This window comes from Anas acuta, chromosome 3 (genome assembly GCF_963932015.1).
Source record: "Anas acuta chromosome 3, bAnaAcu1.1, whole genome shotgun sequence".
Lineage (NCBI taxonomy): Eukaryota > Metazoa > Chordata > Aves > Anseriformes > Anatidae > Anas > Anas acuta.
The window spans coordinates 74,992,038-75,015,398 of NC_088981.1; the positions used below are offsets into that span (position 1 = coordinate 74,992,038).

Below are 23,361 nucleotides of genomic sequence, written 5' to 3' on the forward strand. Positions count from 1 at the left end.
ATGGAAGTCCTCAAGTGTACTTTGAGTAATAAAGTAGTATTTACACTAGCACAAAAGTGCTATGAGTAATATAAATGCGTAATTAGAAGGTAAGGGGACCACTGAATGTTCATAATTTGGAATGATAGTATGAATATGTTTATAAAAATGGATGTGTGTGTGTATATATCTGTGTTTATGAGCATGCAGCATAGATACACGATTTTACTAACACTAAAGTACTGTAAAGGAGAAGTGTGACCTTGAGATTATGTACATGTCAGGTTGAGGGACATATTTTCTGAGGTTCATATATTTTCTGTAAAACATGAATTAGTCACATTATTTTTTAATTGGAAAAACAATAAAATGACTGACTGCAGTATGGGGCTTGTTGCATCTGAAATACATGATATTAAGGTATATTAAAAATGAACCAAATAGTAGAGAAAATACTAGAATTTCAAATCTGGTGTATAAGTGCAGTAGATAATCTTCATGATAAATGGGTAGTACAACAGAAATCATCATTATAGAAAATACATTTTTGATTGGTTTATGCTATGGAAATTAGGACTAAATGTCTAACACTTCTTTGTTTCATACTATGAAAAAGATTTGTATTATGTGAAAACTGGAAAAAAAAAATGAATGTGTACAAGACAAAATTTCCTTTAGAATGAAGAATACTAGAGTAATGTCCTGTAGATAAATCCTGAAAATATGTTAATTCTGAGGGATATAATATCAAAACACTTTTTCTGGATTAATTAAATATGTTATAGTTTTTTCTTTTTCTTTAGTAATGCTCTAGGTAGATTAGGTAGGACACCTTTTGTCTGTGCACATCAGGATTGAATGTAAAGCTGCTAGTAAAATGCTATCATTGTACCTTGAAGTTGGCTTAAAAGCACACTGGGCCACTAAGTGAAAAATCATGATACAAAGATTAAAGAGATCCTGAGGATTAACAGATGATCTAATTTTTTTTAACAGGATTGGTATGTCTTTTGTTCTGCTTGAGAGAGAGAGCGCTATGAGAGTGCATTAGAGAGATGCTCATCAAGAAAAGATGAGCATCTTCTTTTGTCATAGAGTCAGGATCACGGAATGGCTCAGGTTGGAAGAGACCTCAAAGATCATCTAGTTCCAACCCCCCTGCCAGGGATTGCAGGGATGCAATCAACTAGATCAGGTTGCCCAGGACCTCATCCAGTCTGGTCTTCAGGGAAGGAGGATTCACAGCCTCTCTGGGCAACCTGTTCCAGCTCCTCACCACCCTCTGAGTGAAGAATTTCCTCCTAACCTCTAATCTAAATCTCCCCCTCTTTTAGTTTAAAACATTCCCCCTCATCCTGTCAGTATCTGATTGAGCAAAACATTGCTCTGCATCTATTTTATAAGCCCTCTTTAAGTATTGAAAAGCTGCCATAAGGTCACCCCAGAGTCTTCTCTTTAGGCTGAACAGTCCCATCTCCCTCAGCCTTTCTCCATAGGAGAGGTGCTCCAGCCCTCTCATCAACTTCATGCCTTCCCTGCTCCCTCTCCAGACCCATTCTAACACATCAACATCCTTCTTGTGCTGGGGACCCATATTCATTAAATGTCATATTTGTATCATATCATATTCATTAAATTCTGTAGAAGGAACTACGAACATGGAGTTGGTCTGGCTAATGAATTGCATGTCTAAAGCTGTGCCTATGAAGTTCTGATGGCCTGTGTTATTTACAACAGCCGCTGGGTGTTACTACTGTGTTGTTCAAGCAGTTGTTTGTGAGCTGTAGGTTGCCTGCTGACTGAATCATATGGACTCATTCAGAAATTTTACTTCAATGACTCAAATAATTTTTCACTTCAGTTACTTATTTTTGGATTGCCTATGGAGCACCAGCATGCAAAGATCTTCTTAATAAAATGACAAATTTGGAATATATTCATTAAGTGTACTAAGTGTACTCTTATTTTCTAAACAATGCATTGGTTGTTAAAATAAGGAAAGATATTTGACATTCATATGCAGCCTTGAGTAGCTCTTGGAATGAGTTGCTTCTTACCAGTCTTTTACATAGTTTTAACATTAGCATGAATCAATCTTATGCAAAAAAAAAAAAAAAAAATGATTATGGATTTCTGTGCACACTATTGGATGTCTTTCCATACTGCCTATTTTCCTTAGTTATTTTTAGGAGTTGAACTGCTATTTCTGGATTATACACTTAGCTGTACTTACTGTTTGGAATAAACTGAGATTTTGGGGAAGGGTAATCTGTTATATTTTTTTCAACTAAATATAGAGGTAATCTAAAGAAGTCTTAAGATAACTATTTTCTCTGGAAGTCCTTTCTCTTACAGCTTTTCCAGTCCTTCATATGTTCATGCAGAGTCATGTTTGAAAACTGTGTTGATTGTATATTGCAGTTACGGCTATTGTGCATTGATTTCTAAGTGTGCCTTTTTTCATTTGAGTTTCTTGAAAATTAATTAGTATGTTGAATTAAAGTCTAGATTCTGGTTTAAATATTGCTATTAACAAAATACTTCTAGTTATTAACCAGGCTTTTATGAGTTTTGTTTTTTCTTAGTAATTATTCTGCTCTCAAAGTTCCTTTAAAAATAAATAAATAAAATTTGAATGCTTTTTCTAACTTTCTAATCTTCCACTGGACTTTCTGTAGAAAATTTACTGTTCCTTACCAAGTCTTTCGTAATCCACAGTGTTACTATTTTACAACAGGAAAATAGACGGGAAATTGTTTTTATTTAACTATATAGATAGATGTATTTTGTTAACAATTACATGTCCCAGGTCTGTGGTATATGTATTTTTTTTTTCCAAATGTAGTGATGAAATATGTCTTAAATTGCCTGTTTATAGAAGCTGGAACAATGTATGTAGGCAGCAGTTTTGGAAAACACTTAAAGAAATACTTTAAATAAAGGTATTAAGTCTCCTTACACAATTTTAAGGAGACTTGTATGTGTAAAGCTATGCATGTTCAATTATGTGATTATGAAAGAAAAATGCTGTAGTTCTTTTCTGAAGATACTTAACTGCCTAAATGAAGTCAGATTTATGGTTCTGCTTTAATTCAAAAGCCGCTTCTTTAATACATATATTGCACTATGTAGTATTTTGTTAATTCAATTATGCAATTGCCAAATGTGTTTGAGTTTCCCGTCATATATCATTTATTATAAACACTATAAAGTGTTAATAAATAGCTTCTAAAACCAAACGAGTGGAATGGAATAGAAAAGAAAATATACAATTCTTTTCAAAGACTTGACAAGAAATTCCAAAATTAAGCAGCCATGCAAATTACAAACTTAAAATCACCAAAGAGGCTGTAAAAACAGTCAGTTGAACCCTGATATCTCCAATGTTATCAGCAGGTCTCCAGGAAGCCCATTAACACTTTAAATAGTCTCATTCATAATGATGAAATAAAATTTGAAGAAAATACACCAAGTAAATATTATTTATATAAAACAATGCAAAGCAAATAAGATTTCCCCTGCAATCTTGCAAGCAAATTAGGCTGTAAAAGAATACTAGTTGTAAAGACTGTTTTAATCCTGAAATTCATCTACCAAAAGAATTAAAGAAACTTGATGAAAAGTCATAGAAGTATTGTATGTATTACGTACAATTTTTTCTTCAACAAAAACAACAGTTTAGAATAGGTATTTGAAAATATTTTAGATATGCATAGATATCTCAATCTTAGAAATACAACTGCAAACCTTGATTTGAGTGAAACTTGTTTTTTCCGTCTTTTGTGAGTTTTCCACCTGAAAGTTTTGCTAAGACAATAGTACTGCTAAATTTAAATTTAAAAGTACCCCATTTAAATAGAATATGTTGTTGCAGTGTTTTCATTGAGTTTTATATCAATTAAGGTTGCTTTTTTTTTTTTTAAGTTCTCTAGAATAAAACTGTAATGGGCCAATCAGCAAATTTGTCATTCCTCCACATCTATAAGTAGAGCTTTATCATGTACTCTGAAAATGGTTTGTTAGAGTAAATTTGGAATTTGCATCTCAGCTTCTCACAATGCTAATACTAAGAAGTTGAAGCAAAATGGTAGACCTACTTTTTTGTACAATTAAATAAAATGGTTAATATAAATAGCAAAAAAAGCCCTCATTGCTAAGCTTACATTACTTGAGGTAGTAAGAAACTGGGTCTTGCTCAGATGATTTATTTTCTTCTGTAAAATAGTATTTGAAAGAATATTACTTACCATAGCAGATGTCTGTACATTGGCTGAAGAGCCTGTAATAACAGAAAGAGATCTTCAGAAGGTGCTTTCAGGACCGTTCCTTACAGTAATTCTGTACTTTTGTGGTTTCCTGCAATTAAAATAAAAACAGTAATTTTCAAAAATATCAGTAGTTTAATGTTTATTAGTAACAGCTATGCAGGTAATGAAATCTGTGGAAGAATGGAAATAATTCTGTTCTGCACTCTCTTCCAAGTGTCTGTAAAAAGTAAACAAAAATGCAAATTTATTAGCAAATTAATATTTATCTCTTAAGGACCTTTGCTTCTGTTTCAAATGTTTTTAAGATCTTGAAATACAGGAATTGTACCTGTCCACAGCAGTTTTTTCTTAGCAAAAATCTTTTTTCAGAGAGACAAGAGGAACAAAGCAAATAATTTTTAAACTGAGTTTTCAATTTATAAGATTTAAACGTGTACTAGACTGTAATGACTATAATCACCTATATTAACTAAATTTTTAATTTTTCAAAACATTCCTAAAGCTTATTTTGTATGTACAAGTTTTAAGTTCTCTATGGAGGATGTGATTTTATTTTTATTTTTTGTACTATTGATTTAAACAGTTAAGATAGTAAGATGGATATTTCTTCAGAATCAGAGGGAGGTCATTACTGTTTTTTTGTGTGTCTGTATTTATATAATAAAATCTATTGCACAAAGTTAATCACAAGCCATTTTAAAGACCATCTGTTTCTTCAGCAGGTTCCTGTGTATCGCTGACTCCTTTTGTTGGAGTGGTCATAGTTTATCACCTTAGATTTAAAGATATATATTCTGTTACACTGACTATTGCTGCTTTCCTGATGTTTAATTATTAATAGTTAATTATTTTAATGTATATTAGTTTTGGTCCCAGACTTTTTATTAAGAATAAGTGAAATGATGAAATAGCATGTGAATGAAGATTTTAGTTCAATTTAAGAGAGATTTTCCTGCTACGTTTTGTTATTCTTAAAGATACAGAACTTGCAGAACTTGAGAACTGGAAGTGGTAGCCTCAGAATAAAAGGCTTGGAATAATAAATCTTGAGTTTGTTACCATGTGTTCTGTTTCTTATAATTACTACACATACATATGAAAAATGCAAAATAAATGTATTGATTGTTTTTAACAGATTGGACAGCTTGCTTTTAAAGGCATGAAAAGACTAAACCGAATCCAATCTATAGTTTTTGAGACTGCCTACAACACAAATGAGAACATGCTAATCTGTGCACCCACTGGAGCTGGGAAGACCAACATTGCTATGCTGACAGTCCTTCATGAAATTCGCCAGCATGTTCAGCATGGTGTTATCAAAAAGGATGAGTTTAAGGTAAGAATTTAACGAACCAAATAACTGCTTCTTAACTTGTGAAGTAAAACCCATTATATGCAACATGAAATTGGGAATTTTCAAGAATATTATATTTTTCGAAGTTGAAGATAAGGCTAATTTTGATTTACTTCATTACTCTTAAAGCTTTTCTTTTTTCTGTTCTAAAAATCTTATTATGCAAGGCAGAAAGCTATGAAAATGTATTTAGCTTTGATGCAGAACCAATTTTCAAAGTGATGAGGCTATGTAAACAAAATCCATTGTTCTTTCAGCTGCTGCATGCTCATCCAACAAAGATAACTGCTTTTCATATATCACTATTAACGTTTTTCACTGTAAGTGCCTGGCATCATACTTCACAATAAGTTGTGATTTGTAATAGTTGCCATGAAACAAACGACATTGTGGGGTTTGCTCGTTTATCAAGTGAGTGTCCCTTTGGTTACAGATTGTGTATGTTGCTCCTATGAAGGCTTTGGCAGCTGAAATGACAAATTACTTCAGCAAGCGTCTTGAACCACTAGGTATTACTGTGAAAGAGTTGACTGGTGATATGCAACTGTCAAAAGGTGAAATTCTGCGAACACAGGTATGCTTAATATTTGAAAATATTGTTCTTCATACTTTCGTATTTTTCATAGATACGCCAGTGTTTTTCTTTAACTGTCATTATGAAAGTATTAGTGAAGCAGCTGAAACATTATTACTGCATCTAATTATGTTGGTTATGTTCTAAAATGTAACATTTGAGAAGCAATTCAGAGCAATTAAAATGCTGATATATTTGAAATATCTTAAGCAATATGCTCATCAAACTTTGGGGGTTCTCCCATTTAGTTACACAGCTATGCCTTGAAATAGACCCTAGTGAGCCACTTCTGTATAAACTTTGAACATCATACCTGATTTCCAGCTTGTGAGCATTAGTGGATTATGCCTACCCTTTCAGAATTGTAAGACAAGAGTTGCATTTGCAAGAACATGACCTTCCTAAACTCAGATTTGGTGTTCTTTAATAACAGTATTTGAGAAGTTAAAAGTCTGGTTGGAAATGATAAGTTGAAACTACCTTAATAACACCTTAATAGTATCATTGCAAATATATATGTGATACATACTTTCTTTAAAAAATAAAATTAAAAAAATGATAGGTTGCTGTAAATGGCTAATCTTACTTTTCCTCATTTGTTCATAAAAGGAAAAGTAAAAGGTATTACTAGGCTAAACCTTTGATCATTCATAGAAATTAATGAATTTTGAATTTTTAGCTTTGTAAATAGTATTGTCTAGCTGGAGATTTTTATATTTTAGCTGACATTTCTTGTCATATTAATTTTAGGCAAATGCTATCTGTGTCTGTGAAATATCACTTCCCCAAAATGCTAACTTTTTATCCGTTCTTAAATAGATAAAATGTCTTTGGTAGTTACTATCCTTCATTAAGACTAGAAAAATCTCTTTACATAGCAAGTAGATATATTTGTTTGTAGTTATTAATCAAGAGGGTTACTGCAGTAATCTACTTTGAAGTCCTGAATAACAGTCTTCGTCATTAGAATATCAATATGCATGCATATTGATGCATGAGGACAAAACAATGTGATAACCAATAAATAACAAACCCATATCTCTAAGTAAGAGCAATGTCGGAATTGCTTTGAAACACCACCTGCCCAAAATTTATTTACATTTATTTATTTACAAGATGAAAAAGTTTTCAATAAAGACTTTTTAATAAATTAAAATATTTACCAAATTATAATTTCAAATTACTTCTGGTTCTTTTTTCCACAGTAGTTTTTGACTAGGGCACACAATCCAAAGATTTTAACAGTAGAAAGAGAGTATGTATAATCACTAGTAAAACTGAAGTGACCATAGAAAACCCTGCTCTGAACTACAATGATCTAAGAAGGGAATGAACATAGAACAGAAAAGTGCTGTTTTCCTAGTTCGCATCATAATTCATGAAACCTCACTGCATTACTCAAAATTGTGCTTACAACCAATAAAGAAGTAAGGAAAAGAAAAAGAATAGTAATTTCAGGTGTCATTAAGAAATATGGATGGAAAATGGTTCACAAAGTGAAAATGTTATTTATTACTTTAGCAATGGGAAAATATATTAATATATAAACAAAGTATTAATTTAGAGCATAGTTACATAGTAATTTAAGTTTAGCAAGAGACTGTTTCATCATGCTTTCCTATTTTAATCCAAAATACCACCCGCTAATAGTATAAATATTAATTTTCTTTGGAGGAAGAGGTTAAATTAGATATTTGTACAAAAGTCTTGAAGAAATTGCAAGTTTTTTTTTTTACCAAGTAAAAATCTTTTATTTTTTCATGCTACAGACAGATCCCATTGCTTTGAAATTCATCTTTTTCTGTGAAATTTATTCATCTTCTAATAGTTCCACGCTCTTTTTGTAGAAATAGGGATAGATACTATTCTGAAGTGTAGTGTGTAGTTTCAAGACTTGTTTTAGGAATTGAAATGGAAGATAAATGGTCTCCATAAGAGGAAGAATTTGGAAACTAGTATATTATTTGTGACAGATTTCCAAAGGAACTCTAATTAAAGCGTTGGTTAATTTCAGTTTTAGCTTTTTTACAGATCATAGTTTTGCTTCTCTGTTCTTTCAAATGTTGCAAAGGTTAGAAAGAAGAATATATATAAAGACCCAAAATGTTGGGACTGTGAAATGCTCGTTATTGTTGTTTATTTGTTTTATCTAGTCAGTGTTTCATTATTGTAGAAGATGCAGAGGAGAGAACCCAAGTCCAAGAGTTACAAGCATAGGTGCTGCTGTTGTTCATCCAGACTCTGGAGCCCAGCAGTGGGCTTTGTTTCATACCGGCTTATCACAGTACAGTGAAAATATCATGCCTTTCATAGACATTTAACTGAGGAAGGGGCACTGCATTGTGCTGGATATTGTCTATTGCTCTTTGCCTATGTTTCCTATGAAAACTAATAAGCTTTCTTTCATCAACTATTGCACACCACCTCTTACAGTCAGGTTCTTTTTGCTGCTTTTTGCCCCATATTAAATTTATTTTTACTTCAAAAGGTTTTTCGTGGTGGCGATGTGTTTTTGTTTATTTGTTTGTTTGTTTTTGTTTTGTTTTTTCTATTTACTTGTCAGCCACTCTAATGTATAAATTTCTCAAACTGCTCCTGTTTCTTTATGATTTCTGTTATTTTGCCAGTTGTTACCCTGCTTTCTAACCTTTACTAGTCAAACTGATCAAGTGTCTCTGTTTAACAGTTAAGTAATTTTTCCTGAAGAATTAACCTTTAGCAGGAGGATACATGCTTACAATTTAAATACACAGGGATAGTACATACAGTTTTGGAGGATAAAAAACAGGAGTAGGATCATCAACTGAAGCAGATGTTGGCATTTCATGTTGGATCACTGTTTCAAAACATTGGAGGTTCACTTTCTAGGAGACAGAATGCCTGATCTAAATCTTCTGTGACTAGACTTTTACCTCTTTTTTGAGCAGTTAAATTTTCACCATCTTCGTTTTCATTCTCAAGTGAATCAAATCAGTCACAATGAACGATGGAAGAATGAGGTGATTGTCAGGTGTTAGTTAGAAGTAGAACTTCAGTGACAGTCCTGATAATTTTCTCCTTTCTTTCCATTCATCATGCTTCATCCTTCATTCTTTGTGTATTTAAATTTGTGTATTTTGTAAGTCATTACTTGCATCTGTTATGCTTATTCTGATGAGGAAAAATTGCTTTAGCTGACAAATTGCTAACTGTCTCACTTCCCAGGAATTCATCTTTAATTAATGGAGTCTGCTTACAGGAGTCTGTAGACTATGCCTCTAGTTTCTCTACAGATATTTTTAAATATTGTAAAAGTTAGCAAGAAAGCATTTATAGTAGTATGCATGAGCTGATTTTGCTTCTATATTGTTCCTAGTATGTTTTCAATATTCTGTCATTCCAAAGCGTACTTCAGAACCCAACTTTTCTAAAGAGGTTGTGGTTGATGTTTTTTTTTTTTTTTTTGCTTGTGGTGATTGACTTATTTTTTTTTTCTTCAGTAATAAAATGTCCTTAAAGAAATCCAGATAATTGTTTTATTGACACTTCATACAGCCTTCTAGCCTTCTCCCTAAATCATGGGCAATGTACTATTATTTATCTAGCTATAATATGAGGGAAGCTGGATAAAAAAATGGAAGGCCCAATTTCCCTTAATGTATCCATGAAAATTAAGAGTAAATATTTAATGTGTCATTTTAATGTTTCAGACAAAAGAGATCCAGAGTCCATTACTAAATTTTTTTTTTTTTTTACTTAAATGTTTCACTGAACCTGGGAACAGAAGAAAATGAACATACTACAAAAACTACTTACTACAGTACCTTACTAGCTATTGTACTAGTTCTGCTAAAGAGTTTATCTTACACTTCTTAAAATGTCTGTCTTTTTTTCATGTTTTAAATAAAGATGCATTAAGTTTTCACTTTTCATTTTAAAAAAAAAAAGTGTATTTCTCTGTAGTTTTTTTTCCTGTCAGTTTTTTCTCTAAGTATGTGTATATATTGACTTACTATTATCTAGCAATAACTGATGCTTAAATATCAGATAAACTACTAATGACATTAAGTGTACTTTAGCTGTGAATTATTGCTTGGGAAGTCGTTTTTGGTACGTTAGTCTTAGTGTTTAAATGGAAAATACTAGAGAGTAATAATTGTGTCTTTTGCTGGGTAGCATTTGAGATAACACCAATTTGCGTTTTTTTCTTTGTTTTGTTTTTAAGACAAGGGATTATTTGGGTGATTGGTCCATTTGGACTTTTAAGTGTGTATATATACACTTAAAGCTACTTAAAAGACAGCTACTCTCTTTGTTTTGGGTAGTCTGGAAAATTATATAACAACTTCAAGATCAAGTTGTGGGCTTTCATATCATCTCTCTCTGTCTTTGTGTTTGCTACAAATATAATAGTAACAGTTATCTTCCAAAACTTCAAAGAATGCAACTAGAATTGGAGAAGTATAAACATGTAATGCAATCACAGAGTCTGAAGGCATTGTCCTTCACCAGCACATAAGCATATGTTTACTCTCAACTTTTACAAATATGTGGTAGCAGCTAGGGAGTTGCCAAAATATCTTCTGTCCTAAATAATGATTAACTTTAAAAGATTGTGGGCATAAAGAAACATGTATAAGATAATTTATCTTTAATGTTTTATACATACATAAAGAGAAACAAAATTAAGATCTTTGGCATAACCCAGTGGAAATTTATCAAAAATTACTTCTACCTGTATAAACCTTAATAATAATAAAACAGCCTTTTTTTTTTTTTTTTTTTAAGGAAAGCTATTATACTGTTCTTCAATTTCTATGAATATTCCTCACTCTTATACTAGTACATCAGCAGTTTTGTACGAGATTTGTTACAGTATGATCCTTGTCTATGGTTAGGGTTTTAATTCAAATAAGTAACTGAGACTGACATTTTAGAGTTGAAATAAATTTTCTATCATACTTTTGCTTTACTTTGTGCTTCAGGCATGCAGATATAAGCCAAACATCTTTTACTGGGCCTGTGTCTCTTGCCTTGGAGGCTGTCAGCCTCCAAGCCTTGCTCACTAGAGATACGTCTTAATGTTAGGGCCAGATTATCCATGCTTCCTCTGTTGCTAAAATTACGTACTAGCTGATAAACAAATCTGGTCAACAGCTGAAAGCAGGCTAATTTACCCAGTCTATAAACCTCTCTATATCTCTGTTCCTTCCTTCTCATATTCTTGGAGTTAAGGGGATTCAGGGAGCAGGAGGATCAAGAGAAGGAAATTTATTATCTTTTAAATAAATATGTGAAAATGAATCAAACTATTGTGTTGTAATTCTCCCATTTCTGCCCTATTGAATACTTTTTCTTTTATAACTCTTGAAATATAGTTTTATAGTAGCAGGTGTTTCCATTTTTTTGTTCTTGTTGATCAAAAAATAATCTTGCAGAAAGCAAGAGCAAAATATATTATTATATTTCCTGTAGCATTTATACATTGTTAAAGTACTTGAGGTTCAAAAAAATAAAAATAAAAATGTATGCTTTTATGGAAGTACAAGGCAGTACCTGTCAACATGGGCCTGCCAACCTTCACAGAGTCCCTGCCTAGTGGAAGAAAAGGGGTGCTGGAAACAAAATGTGTATCTGATCTTACTTTGCTTCCAACTTAGTGTTTTTAAACATTTCTGTTTAATGCAGCTAGGAAGTAGAAACCAACTTCATAAACTTTTGTAACTTTACAACTCTGGAAAAATTTCAAGATATTTAAATAATTCAAATCTGGAGCTTAAATTTGTAGTGTCCTGCATAAATGAAATATGCCGAGGCATAAAGTGGAAGATTAGACCTTCAGTCAGTCCAGTTTAGCTAAAAAAATAGAATATTAAAAAATAGGTGATGGGGAAAGAAAGTTGTTAAACCTGACTTGCTTTATCAGGCAGCAACTGTCATGTGTTCCCTGCTACTTAGCCTGTTTAAGGTAAAGTTGCTTTCAGAGTTGATTTCTCTTTCTCACAGTTTATGTAAAAAATATCTTAAGGTTTGGCTAAGAAACAATCCTTCAAAGCTTTAGGTTTGAGAAGTAATAGCACTTTCATTTGCCAAGTGCTGAATATGTTGAAGAGCTTGAAAATATGAATGATTTCCAAGATGCCAATTAAAGAGAAAAAAAAAAATCACAAACTAAACAGTTCTGAGGCATCAATGCCCAGATGCTGGCAGGGGGCTGCAGGGCTCCTCTGTGAGGAGAGGCTGGGGCTGCCCCATGCCACTCACCATGGCCCATGGCCCAAGGACCATGCCACGGCCCTTGGTCCACAGGTATTCTGGAACAGTGTGTTTCTGGGGGACTGAAGCCCACAGAAAGGATCCACACTGGAGCAATTTGTGTAGGACTGTATTCTGTGGGATGGAAACCACACTGGAGCAAGGGAAAAGTGTGAGGAAGAGACAGCAATAACCAAGTGTTAAGTACTGACCAAAGCCCCCATTCCCCATCACCTTGCACCACTTGGTGCATCAGAAGGTAGAAGAGTTGAAACGAAGTGGTGAAGTTGAGCCTGGGAAGAAGGAGGCTTAAGAGGAAGGGTGTTTTAAGGTTTGTTTGGTCTGTGTTTCTATCCTACTCTCTTTTAAATTGGCAATGGATCAAATTAATCTTCCCCAAGTCAAGTCCGTTTTTGCCTGTGACAGTAATTGGTAAGTGGCCTCCCTGTCTTCATCTCAGCCCGCAGGCTTTTCTATCTTATTTTCTCTCCCTGTCCTGTTGAAGAGGGGGAGTGAGAGAGTGGCTGGATGGCCATCTGGCAGACAGGCAAGGCCAACCCAGAACAAATGTAGTTGTAGTCTTAGGTGGTGTTTTGTGTTTGTTTGTTTTTTAATTGAACTTAGTTTTAGCTGATTTTTAAATTAAATGTGCTTGTAGAAATTTTAGCTTTGATATTTTAAATCCAAGATAAATATTTTATTACCTGATTGCAAGTTTTATATAGCTGTGTTTTTCTATTTTAGCTATCTATTTATACTAAAAATAAGACTAGTTTAGAACAAAAGGGCAGTTGTTATTGAAGAGCATGAGTAACGCAACAGTACTGATAAGTGTTTTTGAAAACAGCAGTGTTGCAAATGAAAAGAGAATTTGTGTATGCTGCATTTGCATTGGCAAATACATTTGTCTGATTACTGCACAGAATGCTTTTCTTGAGGAGAGGAAATAGCCCGAAGGACTGAATGTATTTTGACATCTCAAAGATTAGCTGATTAATTGTACTTGTGATGGCAAAGCAGAAGTGAGAAGTGAAGCAGAGACCACAAAAGCATCAAAGCTGAATAGGGCAAGCAGTTCTGAGAACAGCAAATGGCATCAGGACCTTTCAGTAATATGGATGATCAGTGTGATAGATTCTGTCAGCTGATAGACTGTGATATTAAGTCATGAAGGCTTTATTCCCTGTTGGAATCTGATACTAATAAAATGGAATAATGCTTTTTTCTTAAGTTCTTATCTGTAATATAAAACTAATCAAGTCTGAAACTATTTGAAGCAAAAGAGGGCTATAAGCTTGGTGCTTTCTGTTTCATCTACAGCTTGCTTTTTCTTATACTCTTTTTCTCATTTCCTGCACATTAATAAGGTATAGAGATGGTTGTGGGTAAAAGCAAATAGTGAACTTGATTCCTGCTGCTTTTTTTTTCCCTGTGGAAATAAAAAATACATAAATTTTGTTAATTTTTACTGTATTATATTCTGATATCCATGTATATATGTGCTTTCCATTTCATGTATATAAAAAGTCCACTGTTAGATCTTAGGTGCGTAATAAAGAGGTTTTTTATGGCTACCCATTTCATGTGCTTTTATGCTTATATGTAACCAGAAATTAGGACATCTCTGCATTAGGAAAAAAGGATAAATTTTTGCACTTAGGCACTGGCAAAAAATTAGTGATGACAGAATTATCACTAAATCATGTTAGACATGAAGGATTTCTTTTTGACTGCTTGACCTATTTAGCATATAAGTAGGTTGAATTGTGATAAATGTGATAAATCCACATAAATAATAACGTAAATGTCCACTTCTTCCAATAAAAAGGATTTTTTGTATAAAAAAGAAATCTTGAAAAACAAGAGTTATGGTTTTAAATACTAGTTTTTGTAACATTCTTTCTGTCTATTTCATAGGTTTTGGTAGGAATTAATAAGTTTTCTGCAGGTGGCCTTTCAGGGAGCATTTAATAAAGACATAAAATTTGGGAGAATCTTTTTTTTTTTTTTTTTTTTTTCCTGAGATTGTCAATTGTTATCCCATTCATATTACCATATCATTTTGTGAAGACAATAATCCACCAAAAATACTTCATATAATTCAGCATATGCAATCTCAGATGCTTCCTTTTTACTTCATCACTAACTTTTTTCCTTCACATCTGGTATATTTTGTCTGTCTTTAGGCACTTGGACTTTAATCTCCAATTAAATGCTATTGTTTTTTTTGCTTGCAGTTATTGAATGCAGCTGTATTACTGCTGCCTTTAGATACCAGTCTGTTTCCTTCCTGGAACAAAGTGGTTCATTGCTCTGGAAACTTTGGATGCTTTAGATACAATAAAATCTACTTTTTTCTTTCATTGGGTTTAGTGTGGAAGAGGATAAACTGTCATTTAGTGACCAACAGAAGTGATCCAGAGATTATAAAGCTCACAGGTACAGAGAAGCCCTCCTCTTTTCAAGTTCTTCTTTTCAAAACAGTTGAGCCTAGTTAATATTCCAGTATGACTAGAATGAAAACTAGTGCTGAATTCAGTGCACACCAATGGCTGCAGGAGCAGAATATCCTCTTTTGATCAGCATTTGGATGGGGAGATATTACTTTTCAAATGACATCAAAATCTAATACAAAAAAAAAAAAAAAAAAGAGAAAAAAAGGAAAGGACTAGCCTCTGTTTCTGACAAAAGTATCAGAGTATTTCTCAGTAGTACTATCATGCTAAAAGAAAATTTCCTTTCTTCTGAATTTTCAAATTAACATCTTTTTAAAATAAGCCTATCTACATTTAAATGAGATGAAAAAAAAAAAAAAAAAAAAAAAAAAAAAAACACTTTTCAAATGAGTTAAATATACCAAAATGTTTTGAACAAAAATTTATATAGCTGACTCATGTTCAACAAGAACAGATGTTGGATTCTGTTCCTGGCATGGGGCAATCCTGGATGAACCTATAGACTGGGGGGCAAGAGGCTGGAGAGCAGCCATGCGGAAAGGGATCTGGGGATTTTGCATGATGGAAAGCTCAGTATGAGTCAACAGTGTGCCCTGCTGGCCAAACGGGTGCATTAGGCACAGCATAACTAACTGGTCGAAAGAAATGGCCTATTGTATGCAGCGTCAGTGTGGCCTCACTTCGAGCACTGTGTGCAGGTTTGGACTCCATACATAAGCAGGATATAAAAATGTTAGAATGTGCCCAAAGTAGGGTTAGAAAGATGGTGAAGGGACTAAGGTGCCTAATATAAGGGCTTTATATAGGGCTTTTACATAGGGCTATACTTGGTTTGTTCAGCTTACAGAAGGGGAGGATGAGGGGTGTCCTCATTGCTCTTTAAAGTTCCTCATGAGGAGGAGCGGAGTGGTAAGTGCTGATCTCCTCTCTCACCTAACTGGTGACAGGACACAAGGGAATGGCTTAAAGGTGCTTCAGGGAAGTTCAGATTGGACAGGAAAAAGCTCTTCACTGAGAGAGGGTGGTAAAGCACTGGAACAAGCTTTCCAGGTGACTGATCATGGCCCCAAGCCTACAGTTCTTTAAGGAGCATTCGGATCTAGGATTTGGATCCTAGATCTGTTGGTTAATTCTTAAGTTGCCCTGTGTGGAGTACAAGTTGGACTCGATAATCCTTATGAGTCCCTTCCAACACAGGATGGTCTATGATTCAGTGACTCAAGAAACATCACAATCTCTTCATGCAATATGATTTCTATATCCCAAAGTCATCTTCACCTCACTCTGTCATCTCCTTATGGGTCGTCTTCATTTCAGAATGCTGAAGTCTGAAAAATAAAATCTTACTTCTGGCTTCATTTTCCATGCTACCTTTAGGGTAAATTGTGCATTAAAAAACACTATCCAAGAGGCAGTAAGGTTTGATGGAATTACACAGGCTGTTGCATATCTTTTTTCTGCCTTTTAAAATGTTTTCTGTAAATATTAAATACATTTCTTGATTAGTGTCAAGTTCTGAATACAAGACTTAAAATCAGAAGGCATTTATATACAAATATCTGCTCTGTTGTGTTTGATTTGAAGATTTGAAATGCTGCTTTTCAAGGTCCTGATCTTATCAGTCACTTCACCAGTAAGCAATACACACTCCCATTTTATAGCAAAATCGTGGTCAGTAACATCCAGCTCCTTACCTGGGTTGAGTTTATTCTGCTTGGATTTTGGAAGGATGAAGTGGAATCCCAAAAGGTTTTTGATGCATAAACAGAGGTAGAGGAAAAAAAAAAGAAGTTTTTTTTTGTTGTTTTTGGTTTTGTTTTTTTTCTACAACTGTCCCCCTCAGAGTTCCAGAATAGGGAATAACAAAAGGGAAATTAAGAGAAAACCTGGATTAGGTGATATTGCCATTGGGTTTGGTAAATCACTAGGATCTGAAGCTGGAGAACATACTTAAAGTGAGCACTTGCTCACTACATAGTACCACTATGCCCATCCAACTCACCTCAGGAACACTTGAGTTTTAAATTTTTTAACCTTGTATTAGTTGACCCTTTAAAGACAAGGAAGGAGTTTTTCCCTGAGTGCCACTTTTATGAAGTATATGGCTTTTCCACAGTTTTCTCTTTTCCTTTCTTCAACTTGGGTAAATTACAATTAAGTAGGTTTTAAAAAAAAAAAAAAAGACTGATGGTAAACAGCAGAGAGGCATTTGGGGAGGCATGTAATGTTCAGAGCCAAACCTCTTTTCCTGAATTCTTTAGCTCTCAGAAATGAAGGCAGGAGCTCTGTGACTTCACACATAGGATTCTTGGTTGTCACCTATAATGAAAATGATTAAGAAATTAACTTTTGTTTATACAGAGGTTTTGGGGTAATTTTTCAGTAGGTTCAGCTGATAAGTTTTTTGCTTTGTTGAATTGTTGTCTGCATTCAATCTTTTGTTTCTGTTGCTGGGACAATTCCATTGTTTTGTCAGGCTGATGTTACCAGCCTGTCCCTTCAGCATTGTATTCTTTTCTTTTTCTTTTTTTTTTTTTTTCCTTTGGCATCGCTCTTCCAATACACTAGTGGTATTGTTGGAAGCCTTTCTGATTTACTGTTGTCCCATTAATATATGTGCCTATGACAGCTAAGATTTTGCCAAAGGGGAAAAAGTACTTATATGTGATCAAATGGTAGCAGTTTAGATAAAAAATGGTAGTAATTTGTAAGGAACTGGAGGTGCTGCCTGTGACCTAAATTAATTTCTAGATTTATGACAGAATCCATCTTGATTTTACTAAAATCAAGTTTCCATGCTTTGAAAATTAGAATCACTACTCCAAGACATTAATTTAAACTTTATTTGAAATAATTTATTCTTTCAAATAGACAGGTATAGTTGTTTATTATACTACATGCCTACTTGCCTGCAATTACTACATAATCTGTAGTATTTTAATACAGCCTTTGAGTAATCTACTTTATGTTTGATAATCAAATGCCATATATTCTGATAAAAAGGTATAATTGGCATTCTTTGGTATGACTCACTTGGCTAAAATCCTTGTTTAGATTTGGTTGGAAAATGGGAGTTAATTTTTGTTTTAGCAAAAAAATTTAGTTGAAGTGATGCCAAATAAAATTACAGTAATTTTGAACAACAGGGAAAAATGTTCAGTGTGTTCTGTAGTTAAAGTATATAGGATTTTATTTGTAATTGCATTCTTTGTTGTGTTCACTTTTATTGGAAGTAATTATATTCATGCCTGACTTAGCTCCGTTTCCTTCCAGTTTTTCTAAACTGCTTTGGAACCAGTTTGGGATGTTGGATTTTTTTATTTTTTTAATGAACTTATATAACTTTTTGGTATTGTACTTCAATGTATGTATGAAAATACAAAGTTTTCAATTTGGATGAAGAGCCCTTGCTATAAGTATATAATTTCTTTCCTCCAGTGCCCACATTTTTTCATTTACTTCAAGCTTTATCAGAATAAATTCATTTTAAATATATCTGTACTTGAAGCACTTGCATTAATCACTGTCTCTGCAGAGGTTTGATATTACAGTGGAACTTTAAAAGTACTAGTGTACAAATATAAGAAAAATAATTGTGCTTTGGATACATCTTTGATCCAGACTGCAACTGAATATATTGAGAGGAAGGCTGTTGCTCTTTGGTTGTATGGCTAAGACCAACAGTGTCACCTGCAGGTGAATCAAGTAAATTTCTTAATTTTTTCAAGTGGAAATCTCAGACACACATCACTTATTGAAAATGGGAAGATCTGACTGAATAACTTTCTAATGAACATGTTAAATCAATCTACTCCTTATCCCTGTAATGAAACTAATTGCAAATATTTCATGATTGCATAAAATTATTTTTTAATAAGTGCCTGCAGAAAAAAATCTTAAAATCATTCTTCTCAATAAAGTCTTTTTTATATGAAATATTCTGTCCATTTACCACTTAAAATCAGGCAATACGGAAAACGCCTGTGATTTATGACATTAAAAATTATTTACTATATATTTTTTGTATATGTGAAAATTAAATGTTTATTGATGGTTCATCTCCATTCTGCTAGAATATTGCGGAAATGAATAACAAAGTAAAATGTCAAAAGTATTGCATTTAGATTTTTAAAAATTTCAAATAAAGAAAAAAAAATCTGGTGTTAATATCTGTTGCATTTGAGTAACAGATATAATAATCTAAGAGTAGTGTTGTACCTATACAAATTAAAATTTTGTTTAAGTAGAATGTTATACAAATTGTATTTATGTTGAGAGGACTGCTGTCCTTCAGTCATTTTCTTGAGGCTTCAGCATCTTCTGTCTCTGTTACTAGGTTTGTAATTGATAGGACAACATTTTTAAAAATAGGTCAGATGCCTTGACTTTTGAATGACCAGGACCAACTGAATTAATTTGTCTTGACCTTAACATGAGTGATATTAGTTGTATTATTACAACACAGTGATCATCCAGAGGCTAGTGAACCGCATGTAAATTGCAAAATACTTGTAATGTTTTAAGCTACATTGCGAGTACTACTAGGGTGCCTGATGGTAGGGAGAAACAAGCCCAGCTGGAGGTGCTAAGTTTCTCTCCCAGTTCTTCAGTGGAGTGCTGAAGCTATTAGGAGAAGTTGCTTTTGAATTTCCTGTACCTTATAAGTCACTCAGGTATAGTGTGTGTGTGTATGTGTATAAATATATCAGTCTTGTGGAGTCAGACCATTGAACAATTTGAACATCTTTGTGTAGACCATCAAGTGTTGGCTAGTCAGCTCATAGTGTATAGAAACTTGGGTAGTAAGTGGTTACCTTACATGAGATTCAGCAGTATTTTAAGCCTGTTTCTTGAGTCTTTGTAGTTTGGGTTTATACTGGTTAGAGTTTATTTGCCGTATAGATAGTATTTTAGATAGTATCAGCCAAACCAAAGGTTACTTCATGTCAAAGGCGTAGTGCTCAGCACAAAATTTCTTCCACTTATTTAGTCCTGTTTTAGTACATTTCAGGCAGTCCATCTTAGTTGCCAAGTTGTTTTTGCTGCTACATCCCTCGAAACAAACATCTTCAATGTTATATTCATTTGGTAACCTGGTAACCTTGGTAATGGGGAGAAGAGTTCCTAATGTAGCAGAACATTTCAAAGAGTTTTCATTCAGTTGTGTACTGATAAGTAAATTGTATTGTAATTGTAGTAAGTGCAGATAGCTTAATGTGTTTGTCGTGCAGTATGATTCTTGAGATTTTACAGTTTTATGCAGAACATAGTCTTAGCTTAAAGTGCTTCAGAAGGTGCAGTGTGTGTAAGGGTATGATTCTTAAACTGTTATAGTGACCAGAAAAATGATCTCGTGTTGAAAACTGATCAAATAGCATATTAATGCAATATTTTACACTCTGCTGTAAATCACTTAACGAGGATATGACACTGATCAAATAAGATACTTAAATACTTTATCTCAAGATGGAGGCTTTTAGCCTTTCAGAGTCTAGTGATTCTGTGAAATTGTTATTGCTAGTTGATGCCTCCAAGCTCAGAAGTTGTTCATATCAATGAGCACTACAGGTCAAGCAAAAGTAGCAGGAGGTTTGCAGGACAAAACACAAACATAAAAAGGAAGCATATTAGAGGTGGATGCAGGGACAGGAGACCTGGAAGGAATGTCATTGTTCTTCGAGTATGAAGAGGTGGGGTTAGGGAAGTCAAAGACCATGTGGCAAGGTTAAAGGCAACGAGGAAGTCTTCTATAGGTATATTCTTAGCAGCAAATGGAAGATGGGAAAACGTGGGCTGGCTGCTAAAATGGGGTAAGGGAACTGATGATAAAGGACACGTAAAAGGTTGAAGTACTTCATGTCTTCTTTGCTTCAGGCTCTGTTGTTAGGACCAACTTTCAGCAATTCCTAGCTACTGAGAGAAATGGGCTGGAGGAAGAACACTTAACACATGGTGGAAGACAGTCAGGTTAGGGCTTCCTGGTACAAGGCAGACAGGCACATGAAGGAGTCTGTCACGGGGACACGAATGTGTTAAAGGACAAGAACATTTGACATAGGAGAGGTAGAACAAGCTGGGGTCATTCAGTCTAGAGATGAAAATGCTCAGAGATATGTGGTCAGTGTGTGGTACAGGTACGTGGTACCTGATGTGTGGGTTTAAAAAAGACTGAGCCAGACCTTCACGGCAGCGTTCAGTGAAAGGACAAGAGGCAAAAGGCACAAATTATGATACAGAAAATTCTGTTTAAGCATAAGAATACTTTCCTGTGAGTGTGGTCAGCCATGAAACAGTTGGTCTAGAGAGGAGGTGGAGTCTTCACCTCAGAGATACTCAAAATCCAACTGGATGCAGTCATGAGCAGTTTGTTCTTAGTGACCCTGTTTTAAGGAAAGGAGGTGGACTGGCAGATTTCTAGAGGTGCCTTCTCACTTCTTGTGAACATCAAAATTAGTCTATTTTGATGGAATTGCCTATGTGATATTTGCTCTATGTATCAATAAAATATGAGCAAGGAACTATTTTAGACACCATTTTGCCTGCTAAAGTGTTCCATGCAGTTTTTCCTCTTTAATGATGAAAGATATTATTTTGTCAAGCAAATTTCAAATTTTCTTTTCCAGTGATGGAAGGTTAATAAGCAGTGTGCTTTTCATGTTTTTGTGTGCAAAATTAAGACTGGAAAATCATTAAAATAAATTGTCTAAATGTTAAATTCTAAAGTGCAATGAATCTTAATAAGTAAAAATAAATAATGCCTCAACTGGAGTTCTTAAATTAACAGCAAAAAATCTGAATCTGAATTACTTCATGGTATGAACTAATTACTCATCTTCATATGAATAATTATATTAATTTATTAAAAACACCAAATAAAATATTATTGTAGGATGCTTTCTCTGGGGCTTTTTTTGGCATTGAGAATGCCAGTAGAACTTGTAGGGAGCTACTTACAGAAATATATTTTTCAGTAGTGTCTATTATCATTAATATTTTATCTATGAAGTACTTGGAAGAATGATTTACTTTCGTTGGTTTTAATGGCCTTTTATAACTAAAAGGGTTCTGTGCAAAAGAAATCCACATCTATAAAATTACTAACTGCTTTGCGCTTCCAAATACTTTTTTAAGCACTGTAAATTTTACAGGATAAAAAAGCAGTCTTTTATAGTTAATGCAAATGATGCATTAAGTTAGACCCTTCTCCCAGAGTACAATTTAAAGGTACTCAGAAGTCCAATTATCTTTGATTTAGCTGTAAAAATTGCAGAATAACAGCTGTGCCTGCTGAGTGAATATTCCTCTGCAAAAAGATAGCTTATTTGAGTAGCGTTGAGGACAGGTTTCTGAGGAAATGTTTGCCTCTTTTGGCTCTCTTTCAAATTTTACAGCTTCTGGTCAGTTGAAAATGCAACAGACTTGAAGTAAGTTACAAAACGACATCAAAGCAATTTAGAATTTATTTCCTCTAAGTTGTCATTTTGCATGTTAGAGCGTATTTTGGGTTGTTTAGCATTTATTTTGGCTGTGGAACAAAAGAAAAAACACTTCAGACTTCAAATTAATACTTACAAATACTGCAGATAAAATTACAATGTATGACTCCATCTAAAAGTACAGACTTTTCTATACTCTATTACAAACATATTTTAAAGAATATCCTAAAGAATCTAACTTGCCTTCGCATGCAATACCTAAGCACACTCTACTTTACTATAGAATTAAAGCATATTCAATATTAGTATGGAGTATGTTTTATAAGTAAAGCATATATTCATAGCATATTAAATTATTCATATAGAGTATAATTAGAATATGTGTTTAGAAGTGAAATTTGAAGGATGTTTTTTAATTGAAGTGTTGAGGACATTTGCCTTAGTGTGAATGCATCATTAAGTGCAGTTATGTACACTAAGCTGATATTAAAACCGTAAAAATTAGGACAAGCGTTAATCTAACCTGTCTTTTTTGCCAAAATAGACGTGATACATATATTCCACCATTGGTCTAATATGCTTTTACAACATCCTGATGACAGAGCTTTCCTAAACTTCCTGATGAATCTCCCTCAGGAGATTCACTTTTTTTTTTAATGTAGTTAACAAAAACCTATTGTAAACCTAAGTCATACTCAAATTTTATTATCGCTTCCCATTTCTGAATGTCCATCTTCCCCAGCCACTGCTGCTCGCTTTTTGAAGACTTTCAAAGTTGTAGTTATCTGTGTTCAGTCCTTATTATTTAGTCTAAGCATCAATTCATTTAAACTTTTCTTAAATGTTATGCTTCATTTACATTTAGTCATTCTCATTTTTCATTTCGGGACTCTCAGTTGTTTTGTACTTCTTGGATTAAGTTGCCCAAAACATAAAGTTTGCTCCAAGGTCATTCTGCTGCTAAGCAGAGTGACAGATTTGTTTTTATTTAGGACCCAAGGGAATGGCTTGAAGCTGCAATATCCAGTTCAGGCTGGATATCAGGAAAAGGTTCTTTACC

At 33.7% G+C, this 23,361-nt stretch overlaps 1 protein-coding gene across 4 annotated transcripts in view; it reads left to right on the plus strand.

Moving 5' to 3' along the window:
- The window catches only part of ASCC3 (activating signal cointegrator 1 complex subunit 3), a 280,038-nt gene that overhangs the window by 71,837 nt on the left and 184,840 nt on the right, over positions 1 to 23,361 (plus strand). For all 4 annotated transcript variants that reach the window (XM_068677837.1, XM_068677841.1, XM_068677840.1 and 1 more), the window contains exons 9-10: positions 5,383 to 5,583; positions 6,035 to 6,175. In XM_068677837.1, coding sequence (XP_068533938.1) covers positions 5,383 to 5,583; positions 6,035 to 6,175 — 342 coding nt within the window. The remainder of the gene's footprint in view (positions 1 to 5,382; positions 5,584 to 6,034; positions 6,176 to 23,361) is intronic.